Source organism: Anser cygnoides, chromosome Z (assembly GCF_040182565.1).
Source record: "Anser cygnoides isolate HZ-2024a breed goose chromosome Z, Taihu_goose_T2T_genome, whole genome shotgun sequence".
Classification (NCBI taxonomy): domain Eukaryota; kingdom Metazoa; phylum Chordata; class Aves; order Anseriformes; family Anatidae; genus Anser; species Anser cygnoides.
This window is the reverse complement of record NC_089912.1, coordinates 13,812,361-13,824,851: the sequence shown is the minus strand read 5'-3', so window position 1 is coordinate 13,824,851 and position 12,491 is coordinate 13,812,361. Positions and strand designations below refer to the sequence as shown.

At 43.6% G+C, this 12,491-nt stretch overlaps 1 protein-coding gene across 2 annotated transcripts in view; it reads right to left on the bottom strand.

Annotated features, from left to right (window-relative positions):
* The window catches only part of TEK (TEK receptor tyrosine kinase), a 42,614-nt gene that overhangs the window by 28,474 nt on the left and 1,649 nt on the right, over nucleotides 1-12,491 (bottom strand). For both annotated transcript variants that reach the window (XM_048050068.2, XM_048050069.2), the window contains exon 2: nucleotides 1,232-1,543. In XM_048050068.2, coding sequence (XP_047906025.1) covers nucleotides 1,232-1,543 — 312 coding nt within the window. The remainder of the gene's footprint in view (nucleotides 1-1,231; nucleotides 1,544-12,491) is intronic.

The following is a 12,491-nucleotide window of genomic DNA, read 5'->3' as shown; positions in this document are numbered from 1 at the left end:
CTGCAGCCTCCTCTGAAACAACAGAATTGACTTCCCTGCAAATGAAGTGCACACTCAGAGCTTTCCTGGTGAAAGAAAACCCTTCAGGACAACATTGGGCCAGAAGAGACACAAGCCTGATGAAAATGTGCTTGTCCTGCCCACCTTTCTTGGAACATTCCCATACCAAGAGAAACAAATGGACACCAGCCATAGTTCAGACAAAAGAAAAGTCTCTTTTTCTAAGATGTTTGTTTTTTCTAAGACTGTATAATTTTGGGAGATACCAATGATGATAGTTCCTCTTATTAATACTTCAGAAACAAAGACAAAAAATGTCAATTGTCCTCACAGCCCAGCTGCTATGGTGTAAAATGTTAGCAATACAGTAAATTGTGCTAAAATCAGTTGAAGTTCTAAAAACTTGATTTGCTTTGGGATACTAGCCAGAATTCCTTGATTTTTTTCTGTAGTTTATGGTAATCTCTGTGCTGTATAATTTGTCCTATAAATCTTACAAGGCCATATACAGGACAGAGTGCTGGTCTTTGGGAACCCCACCTTTGCACCCCACTATCTATCTCACTGCCAAATTTAATTTTTCTAATCTTCATAGCCTTACAACTCACACCAAATCAAAAGTGAAATATGCAGTGGATTTTTGTGAATAACCTTCTCAGAATCAGAGAAACTTCCCTGGAGTCCCTTTCCATTGTTGTGCTGGATTTTTTTTTTTTTGCGCTGACAGACTGTGCAGATCGGAAGTGTTTGATGTGTCGCTGTGCTGAACTGTGGGCAGTTATTTTCCAGGCTTAGGTTTCCTACCAAGGAAAAGGACAGCAATGTCTGGCTGTCTACATCCCAGACCTGTCAAGATTTGAAGTGTAACCGTGTTTAGAAATCAAGGGTCTAGAGTGTGAAAATTGCAGGGAAGGGTTTTGCATGTGCATTATTTCGTGGCATCAGTGAGCCTTTACCACCTGACTGCATGTTCCTGGCAGTAGCCAGATGCAGGCAGAGCACCTATAGATGTCTGACTAACTTCCACGAGGAAATGACTAGCAGCTGGTGTCAACCAGTTGTCTCTGCACTTCAGAAGAAAAACATGGACTTGAGCCTGGTCTATTTTTGTTGACTCCAGGCGGCCTTGCCAGCTCTGGAGCCACTTTCGTGCCCACTTGTGTTAACCAGGGACGACTGCTGGTGCGCACGCAGCAACATGCAAAATTCAGCTCTGATCCCTGTGCAGTACCTCCCAGCGGCATCTTCATGGTGTGTATCCTCGTCACCTCATCCTTGAGCTTCCCTTCACAGTAGTATGCTCCAATAGTCTCGCTGGCCTGTTCCCTTTTCCACACCACCATTTTGGCTGTGGCTCTCTTTGAGTCTTCACTCACTTCCAGCGGCTCTCGGTGCTGGTTTGTCACATCCTCGTGGTCCCGGTCAATTGTGATGGACTCACGGGAGCGCCACTTGGAAGTGATACAGATGAGTGATGTCTCCGAGTTGCCCACCAGAGGGAATGAGTTGATCAGTATGAGGTCCAGTGCTGCTTCCACTTTACCTAAGAAAAAAAACAAACAGCAAGTGAAAAAAAATTACTGCAGATTTTGAGTTCGCAGCTAATCAAATCACCAGAGAAACTGCTTCATCAAACACGCAGGCTTCCTCTGGTTGGGTCTTACACAGCTTTAGGGCAAAATAAAAAGACTGCTGATTAATTGTTCTGTTACAGCTAGTAAAAGTTTAGGATTTACTTAACATGTCAAGAACAGATAAGCTTTGTTCTTCTCAGAAGAGGAAATAAACCTGCCAGGCTTGCGTAAGTACTTCCTAAAGCTGTTGCAGAAGCCCAGGGAAAATCTTGGGCTGCAGAAGCAGATCGCTCCGTGGTTAGCTGGACATGTACACAGCTGCCTCAATTGTGGTGCTTTGCCAATGAGAGGACTGGTTATCATCAGGTCGTCAGCTTAACAGGGTTTCTGTTATGTACTTTACATGGGTTTAATATGTATGAATTGGTATTAGGAGGATGTGTCTTTCAGCTTTAGGAATTAATAGTATTTTGAACACTTGGAATACTTTTTCAAATATTTTGAAAAAATATTTTTTTATTGCCAGACTTAGTTGTTTGAATGTGGATGGATGGCAGCAGGAGAATAAAAGTCCCCTATAATCAACGCTTTACAAATAATAGGTGTGTCCCTTCACCTTTGAAATCCACGGTAAGGAGAAGGGAAACGGTAACATTTTTTCCAGCTGAAACAGGAAGAATAATTGATTTCTTTTATTTACCACATCTATTTTCCTGCTTTGGATACAAGCTTGCTTTGTATTTATACAGAGAGACTCAACATTTTAGCGGCATTCGGCTTCCAAAGGTTTCTCTCGTTGGAAGGAACGGGTACAGTCTTAGATAAGGGAGGCCAAAAGGTCTCGGTGCTTACTGCAGCCTTTGCGTGTGTCCCTCCAGCTTGGGGCCAAGAGAGGAGGTCCTTCTCTGCTCGGCGTGCCAGCAGCCACTCTGGGGACCAAAGTATCTCGACAGCGTGCTGACACTCACCACACCCAGCCCCGCGACAGCCACCACCCCGCGCTGTGCCAGCCCAGATAACTCGCGGTTACACAATGGAGAAATGAAACCTCCTGGAAAGGATGCAGCACGCCGTTACAGTAAACACTGCATAAAGGTAGGGGTCAGCGGAGTCAGTTCATCCTGCCACACGTTACGAAAGTAAATCCTTGGAGTGAAGTTAAAGAGCTGTGTGATAGAAGTGAAGCCAGACTTGTGCGTTCGCTTATAGGTCATTTGTCTAAGTATGTTTCTTATCTGAGGAGCATTTGTGCTCTTACTGTGGGTCTGACACACCAGCTGTAGGCAGATGTGGTTCAAAAGTCACCAACATTGAAAGCAGAGAGCTTTAATTTATGTTAGCGGGGATCTTCCCCATGGTCTCACATGCCAGGTAGAGATATGCTTAAAATCATAAATTGCAAGGTCCTGTTTTTGGTGGAGTTCCACAGAGCTCAGAATCAAATCTGGATCCAGACTGCGTGACTTGTTACGATGATCTGAGTTGAGATCAGGAAGGGTGCTGCAGGTTAGATCTGAGCTATTTGGATGTTTCTGCCTAGCACCCACAGAGCACAGAGCTGCAGCTGCCTTTCCCATACAGGGTGATGGGCCCAAGTTGCTGGGGTCCCTCAGGAGCTGCTGTGCATGCAGGGCTCTGATTCCATTTCTCTGCTCCCAGCATTTCTCTGTTCCTTCACTTCCAACATAAACTGAAAGGTGAAAATAACACCTCTTCTTCCCCTGTATCTCAGACTTTTAACATGCTGAGAAGTAGTAGGAGAAATCTGAGTTTCGAGGACTAGCTTTTGTGTTGCCTTGAGTCCTTATGCAAGATAGAGCAAAGCAATATCATATCAGATTCGGTGCATTTGCTGCAGTTTCCTGCTTCTTTGGAGCGGTACAAATTGTGTAAGTCAAGGTATAGAACAACCTTAGCTCAGGCCTATCACTCATTTTTACTTGTGATTATTCTGGAGGAATCCAAATCTAGCCACAGCTGGGTGAGTAGTGTTATAGTGGATTGTCTAAAACTAGGTGTCCTTTGGCATATTAAACCCTGAAGAGCAACTCAGACACCTGCGTGATGCTGATGTAACACAGATGGAGTCTCATGTCTTTATGGAGCAGCATATAAAGACTTTTCTGTGTCTAATAGAGAGTAATATTTATGCTTAAGTACTGAATCATTCCCCAGACATGATTTGGCAGCTAAGATTTCACAGTTGGAGTATATTGCATGCAGAAATTAAAATACATCCAGGTGAAAGTTTTGCACTAACTGAAGGTAGACTTTAGGTGTATTTTGAAAACATTGACCCCTGCAGCGTGTTCACTTGAAAGTGTTTCACTGGTTCAACTCAAAAGTCTAGCAGGACTGGCCTTTTGAAGTCAGCCTAAGGCCTCTGAGGTGACAGGAAGGCTATCCTTGACTCCTCTGGGAGTTCCTGTGCTCAGATTACGGAAAAACAGAAACAAAAACAAACAAACAAAAAACAACAAAAAGAACAGAAAAGTGTAAAATCTACATATGCTTTGTGCTTAGGGTTTCCTAGAGCATGTCTTTCTGGTAATGCATCTCAGCAAGGACCCAGCCATCCTTGCTGAGAAGGAATTTTCGTTACCTAGGGCTGCAAAAAGTAGACAGATCCTGCCCTTGGTATTAATGAAGACTTTGAGCGTGCAAGGACTAAATAAGGACAACAGGATTTGGCTCTCTGAGAAAAGTACAACAAATACAGACAGGAAACAGCCTGTCCCTGTATCAGTGACAATACTCTGTGTTTCCTTGAAAAAGTCCTTTGACTCCTGCCCTGGTCCTTGAAGGACTGACCTTATCAGGAAGGCAATTTGCTGTGTGTGCAAATAGATCTAGAGAAGAGAGAACACTCACTTAAGCTGGTGTTGAAAGTGGGAGATGCCATGCAGAGAGGATTAATTGCCTGATATTTATGACACATGTTCATTGTTGAACAGGGCTTTGTGCTCTCCTGGCACAGAGAAAATGGCATCCTCCAGAGCAGTAAGTTTAAATAATAGTGCACCCACTGAAACCCAAGTGGCAAAACATACGCAGGGAGACCTTTGCCCCTGCCTTACCTGCAAGACTGTGCTCTCTCTTATTAATTAATACTGGGCTGTACTGACCTGGGCAGCACCAGCAAGACTTTCTCCTTGGTCTTTCACAGCTTCTCTGGTACATAGTCCTCTGGGGAAATCACACCAAACAGAGGATAAGTGTATATCATGCTTTCTCTGCAACCTCTATGCAGTCCCATTCCCTATCAAAATGCCGTTTGAACAGGCACACAATCAACATGTTTTCAGTGCTTTGTTGCACCAGCAAAACTCAGCAGAAGCTTGATCAAACATCTCTGGGAAATTCCCTGGAACATATCCCAGACACAGGTCTGCTCAAAGAGCATGACATTCTCTAATAAAGTTTGAAACGTCACTTCCCTAGACCAGAACTGGTGCTAGACACTAGTTTGGGGACAAAACAACAAGGCAATCTCAAGAAGAGATAACTTAATGCCACAGATGAATACATAGAGCAAATGCTATGAGAACAGAAAAGTGTTATGATTTGTCCTTTCATCTCAGAAAGTCGCTGCTCAAATATTTCTTGATTTATACTTAACACTTGTCTGGTTCCTGGGAAATCATGGAAATACTCATTACAATTTCTACCTAACACGAGGCCTTTGAAAAGTTCCCTGTTAACCAGAAAACCATCAGTACTGGCTAACGCACCTCCACCACAGCAGTTAGCCACAGCAGTCAGCTTCATCAAGGTGAACAATAACCATAACCCACTGCCCCCCAAACACGTATTTAACCATCAGTCCAAATTTGCAGAGTTCATTGAGAATGCAAAGTTCTGAGTAAATGTTTTAGCTATTTATACAGGGTAGTAGTGGGAGGAAAAAATAATTCACAGCTCTACAGCTATTGAAGATCTAATGATGTATTTATTTTCTTTTGTAGCACTTTGTTAGTAATTGCTTGAGGTGGCTGTGAGATAAAAGTCCTTCCCTTTGCATCTGGAGCATAATAAAGAAAAAAGAAGAGCTGTTGTAGGAGGTGGGTGGAGACATCAATTAATTAATTAAGAGAGGAGGTGAGGAGAAAGCAGAAAGGAGAAAGGTTTTTACCCAGTAAATTCCAGCTCTTTTTTCATCAGGTATAGTGAGAGGAAAGAAGGGTGATGTAAATTTGAACTGCTTACTTGTTTTTATTACTGTTATTACTTGGAACGCAAATTATTTCTGTTAACAACTACCTGAAAATGTGAGTATAAATCGTATAGGTACTATACTAGAATCTGTGCTTAGTGTATGTTTGGTGTTATGTTGAGAGCAAAGCAATCAGTTTCATATTTCTGTTCTAATACTAAGCGCAGGGCTCAATAATTATTTGAGACTGGTGAAAATGTGTATCACAGACTGTAAAGTCACCAACTCCCCTCTCTTTCATGTTTCCTAAAAAAAAAAAACACACCACCAAGTGCTTGAAAGTATGTGGTTTTGATTTAGAGCAAGCCTAACTTGTTAAATCCCCCGTACCTCAGATTTCTCCTTGTATCTTGTTTTGTACTTTCCTGTTCAGCTGTACACTCCTTGATTCTATTTTACTGCATAAAACCACCCAACGAACTAGAATAATATAACTAAGCTATTTAGGAATACAAATAGCGAAAATATAAGCAATATTACTGAAAAAGTATAGTACTTGATTAATTCTTAGTGAACTACTGAATAAATTACATTGAAATCTATTTATTAACAAATTCATCAATCTGGAAGATCGAAATAATGCAGCTGAAATATGAAGAAGTTAACAAAATAGAGACCTGATCCGTTACTCCTAAGAAAGAAGAAATGAGTACTCCTCATTTAATATTAAAATTAGTCAGAAACTGGCCCCAAAAATTAGCTGTTTGGGAATGTTTTTCATGTGGAGAATAGAATATACATTGCACCAGAATTTAGCAATCATTATTTCCTCTTTTTTTTTTGGGTGTGCACTCAATATTTCTTGTATAAATCTTGGTTATTTTTTTCGTTCGTTCTCCAAAAAAGTAAGTGATCTGGGGAGCCTTTGAAATCACATATTCATTTTATGGACTCATTTTTCTCTTGGTGTCCTGGAAGCTTCGTCTGGGATGCAAAGACAACAGCAGCTTGGGTGACTTCTAACAGTGAGTCAAATTCTCCTCTGAGAGCTCAGTCCTCAAGAGGAAGACACTGCAGAGATTGTTACCCCAAACAGATTAAGGCACTCCAGCACATAGCAGCAGCAGCAGGATAAAAAAATAAAAAAAAAATGCAGAAATGTTGCTGAAAAACAGCTCATAAAAGAGCAAATAGGTTTGCCAATAAAGCCATTTCTGTTGTACCAGGTGTCCAAGAAAAGACTCTTACTACTTGCATCTCATGGATGCTACCGGGCAGCTGTGGGCCAGCTTGTACCTCAATCAATGTGTCTTACCCTTAGAAACAGGGCATTGTTTTGGGAGGGAAGGCATTGTGAAACTAAAAAGAAGCAAAAATTAGTGACAGAACATCATTTTGCTACTTAGTAGTAGTGGGAAAACCTGAGCACAAATATGAAAAATGTCACAGTCTGCCAAAGCTATCAGGTCTAATACTTTCTTAAGGGCCCTTGGGTACATCTGGAGCAGCTGAAGGAAATGCAACCGTCTACTTTCAGAAGAAAGCAAAACTGTTTTCTCTACATTCCAGTTGTTTTACAACTTATCAAAGCAATATTTTAAGATGAAAAGGCTAGAAAAGAAATACTGGTGCAACTTGTTTGGTGTTTCCCAATTGAGGGTGTCTAAATATTTCTGTGTGGAGTAATCCAAAAGTAAGAAGAAAAAAGCTTTCTCACAACTTCTCCTTCTGCATGGTTTTGTTTTCTGCAAGTAAAGCAGAAAACAAACTATCAGCAGAAATTGCTTGAGCAAGCAGCTGACAATGTGCTAGGTAATGCTGAAAAAGGATGAAGAATGTGGGACGACTGGGGTAGAACAGGCTAAATCCAGCGGGATTTGCAGCCAGCCAAATATGGGTACTACGATCAGGGAAGTACTTGCAGGCAAGAGTAAGTTTGTCCATATCAAGGATGGTCCTTGTCAGTTGCTTTATGAAGCTGCTGTTTATACCATGTGCTAAGCTGAAGTGTACAAAATGTGAAGTGTACAAAACATATGCAATAATTTTGTTTTCATAAGGTGTATCAGAACAGATAGCATGTGTAAGGTTAATAGAGTCTGGAAGTGTCCGTGGGCTTTGGCTGCTGGATGGACATGGTTCTTGCCTGTCTAGTCGTGTATCCTCATATTGCTGCTTACTGACTTCTCTGAGTAGGTTTTTTTTTCTATTTATGAATACACTTTGCGACTGTCCCTGAGCAGTGGCAGGCCTAGGATGAACAACCAGCAAATAATACAAGATAAAATCATCAGCCCTGTCAGAAGTGCAGATGGAACTGCATTGTCTTGAGAAACTTGTTAGACTTCAGAAGGGAGATTAAGCAAGCCACCGCATTAGTCAAGTTGACACAATGCAGAAAGTAGATAAGCACCAGATAAGCAAAAAAACTGACCTTCAAGCAGAAAGTTTAAGTACATTACCCCTGAATAGTGAAATTTCAGATTTGTGAACCTGTCTTTCAGAAATCCCTTCAGAACTTAGCAATGACCCAGAATCCCTGTGTCATAAAAGTGTTTGCGTTTCCTAGTGATGACTTAGAAAATGAATTTTGATGGGATTTGTTACTTCGTTTTGATATGACCCTTTACTAATGTTCTTAGTGCATGTTCTTTGTTTGGGTGTTAGAAACATAGAACATTGTTGAGCATTGTCGAATATCCTGAAATGGAAGGGACCCACAAGGATCATTGAGTACCACTCCTGGCTCCACACTGGACAACCCCAAAACCATGCCCTAAGTCTGAGAGTGTTGTCCAAACACTTCTTGAACTCTGTCAGCTTGGTGCTATGACCACTGCCCTGGGGAGCCTGTCCCAGTGCCCGACCACCCTCTGGGTGCAGAACCTTTCCCTAACCCCCAGCCTGACCCTCCCCTGTCCCAGCTCCATGCCGTTCCCTCGGGTCCTGTCGCTGTCCCCAGAGAGCAGAGCTCAGCGCCTGCCCCTCCGCTCCCCTTGTGAGGGGGCTGTAGGAATTATCAAATCTGGTTCATTGCTGTGAGTCTCCACTGAACTTGCAGTGGAACAGCATTCTTACTATGATCTTCCTAGTTAGCGTAAGTTAGATAATATCTTCAGAGAACAGTCCTCCACTGCAGTTTCTTTTAACACATTTCATTTTCATCCCTTGGGTCCCAGGTGCATCTCACACAAATATAACATGAAGGACTTCCAGAAGCAAATCTTCTGGGATGGACAACCCAGCACTGGAAAAGGACTCAGCATCCTCCCCAGTGAGCTCAACAACACAAGGTGCATGCCCCTCCATGTCACATATTATTCCCTGTGTCACAGTGGGAGCTGGCACTGGACCTGTATGTCCATCCCAGAGAAGCGGTAGAAGTATCCATTTTTCACGTGTTTGTTCTGTGCCCACACAACATCCTCCGTGCCGCAATGACTGCTGTGGAAATCTGTGTGTTTAAGAGACAGGTCTGGGCCAAGCAGGCTGAAGTCTACCCGACCGATACAGAGCAGGTCTCCCACACAGGTGGCACACGAAGGATCAGCTCCACCTCTCCCCTGTCCTAAAGTCTGCAGCTCAGCTGCAGTCAGTCTTGCTGACTTGTGTGATCCCTTTTCTTCACCTAAAGCCTTTCATGTAAATTTATGTGGGGATCAGACCATCTCAGTAAAATGTTTCAGCTTCATCTTTTTCCCTCTAAAAGTGAAATTTCAGCAAAAAAGTAATCCATCCAACCAACTTAATCATGACTAAATATCCAGACAATCGAATATGTATGTACATAATCTGTATCTAAACCAACAGCATATGTTAACACTTGTGAATGTAGCATGATTTCATTTCTCCCTTTTAGATTTGATTCCTTTGGGTCTGATGCAATGCCTCTACACCCCTGACTGTTCCCAGCTGCTGGAATGGCCTTTGGGCACAGAGGCTTGCTGAGAGCCACCCTGCCTCTCGCTGGGGCTGAACCAGGCAAACACCAAAAGCAATCTATAAAGCTAAGAAGAAATAACTGAAGACAGTTGGCCCACTTTTGTAATTCCATGTAGGGTAGGTGCACAGAGCTGCCTGCACAGGCTGAAGCTGTTGGTTTTGGCTCCTAGCTGCAGAGTCAGGGGTAGTGAATTAGGTCACAGCTGGAATATTTTTCTTTGCAAACATATAGTCAGCAGTGTAGCTAAGAAAGAACAGCTTTCCTTTCTCCCAAAATGTAGATATATCCATTTCGTAGTCATGGTTGTCTTAGCAGACCTGTGCAGAGGTAACAGGAGTCAGCAGGTCACCGAGGTTCAACCAGTGATTCCTGTGGCAGGCCATCAGTCCTGGGTTCAATGAAGGCTGTATCTCAACAAGAATCTAAATTTTATCTAAATTTGAGGCTCATGAAAAACCCAACAGGACACTGATTCCTCTGAGAAAATTATACAAATGTGGCCGGCAGATGCAACTGCTGGATCTCACAAATCAAATACTCTTCAGGAGTGAGAACCCTTTTTAATTTTTTTCTGCAATCCACATTAGTAGTTGTTTGATCATAGAGTCTTAGGATCACAGAATGGTTTGGGTTGGAAGGGACCTCAAAGACCATCCAGTTCCAACCCCCTGCCATGGGCAGGGACACCTTCCACCAGATCAGGTTGCCCAAAGCCCCATCCAGCCTGGCCTTGAAGATGTCTGAATTGTAGGTGTCTGAAATGTTCCGTGTCAGTCTAATGTCTAGTCAGAATAGTTTCAAATTAACTGAGATTGAAAGCTCAGGCGTGGTTTGTATCCACTGCCTGAGCTGTCAAGAGGCTCAAAAAGCCAGCACCTCAGCCACAAGAGAGGCTGTGGTCAAAGTTCAGGTACCACTGCAGACAGATGACAGCCTGTCTGAAGATGCTCATGCAGTCCTAGTCTCTCCTTTAGTTATGGGAAGAATGACAGTCATGCACACTGCCACGGGCATGTGTGTGAGAAAGTGCACCAGGAAAAGTGTCGGTTTTCAATAGGTTAAGTCAGGCTTCATAAAGGAAAAACAAATCTTGAGACAGGATTGTTAAAACTTTCCAGTCTGTAATTAGAAAATGCAATTTCTTTGTCATTTTGAAGAGCATACAGCATCACAATTGTGCTTGTGTGCATTTGTTAGTGTATATTAAATGCTGCTTAACTTTCTGAATATGTAAAGGAGTCATGTAATAATAATATTTATAGGTATATGTATATTTTTCGTGGTAACACCTGCTGATCCCAAGGAAAGCTCAGCCATCTCCAGGGATATAGCACTGAATTGCACTACACTGTTAGTTCCACTGTTATCTCTTCTTTAAAGGCTAATGTAACCTTTTGAGTCTTTTACCATATATGGATCCAGAAGCAAAATCACCCACCAAAATAAGAAATCCCATGATTTTAGAAACCCACTGGATCTGATGTTACTGGTAGCTCAGAGCTGTAGCACCAAAGGTTCCATCTTTGAGAATGGAGACATCTGACAATGTATTTTTTTCCTGACAGAAGCACTCAACAAAAACTGCTTGAAACTGGGTTTAATTGTCACCAGCTTCCACAGATCTCTTACTCAGGGTGGCCAACTTGCCTAGACAGGGCTCATGCACCATCATTTCTGAGAATTATCCCCCCGTGAGAAGCTGCAAGCAGAATTCCAGACCACCTGAGGAAGCTTGCTTCTTGCAAGAGGCAAGTTGTGACACTGGGCTACTTGTTGTGGAGTAGGTGAGTCTGAAGCACTTTCTTGGTCTGTGCTCAGCAGGGGCTGTACCACGGCATGGCCCTGGGGCTCAAATCCCCACCGCATGTTGTGCGCCAGGATCACTTTGATTCTACAAAGCATTGACTGGAGCAGAACCAACCGAAAGACAAACAGGTGGGGAGGCGCAGTTTGGTTTCAAGAATCCCTCTGGAATTAAATTCAGCCTCTTTTCAGTAAAACTGGAGGCTGGCTGTGGCAAGGAGTGACTCTCTGGGCACCGTGACAGGGGGGTGTATTGGGGTACTGAACACCAGACCTTGAGCTCCGGCTGCGAATGGAGTACCATTATCAAAAAAAGGAGTTAAATCAAAGGCCATTCCTTGTAGCTGGGGGCATGTTGATGGTGGAAGAGGGTTGGGGTGGGCTTGGAACCTGCTTACAGCAGCCCGTGGCAGCAAGGAGAAGATGAAGTGGCAGCGGGCGCAGAGCCCCCGCTGCGGGGCAATGTCAGCGCCGCTTTCCTGAGCTCCGCCTGCAGTATCTGGAGGAAAGCGGGCTCGCATTGTCTTCCACCGCTCGCCCCAGGAAACATGATATCATTCCCAAACAAAAGCGGGAAAGCTGACAGATCTATTGAGATGGGTGTGACTGCGATACACACCTAAGCAGCCAGCCCCTGTGGAAAGGGTTGTGACGAGCGGCCCGTCAGCACCCCGCTGCCAGCACTGTCCGCCCGCGCTGCTCGTCTGCGCAGCTGGCTGCTCGTTTCTGCCATGCCTGCAGCTTCATGAGCACTGCCTGCCCTCCATGGCATCGAGGTGTGTGCCACCGCGTAGAGCAACAGCAGGGGTGAGGAGAAAGAGCTGGGGTAATTGGTCTGTATTTTCTTCTCCGTCCATAATGCCTAGAACACCAGAAATTGCCTTAAAGTGACGAGCTGTAGGTGATCTGAGGGCCACGTAGGTTGGATCAGTGTGCAGCTAAGCAATCATGGAACTTAAGCCACAGAGGAGGGAGGAACTGGTAAACAATGTACAGCTTATTACAGCGCTGGCTAGAT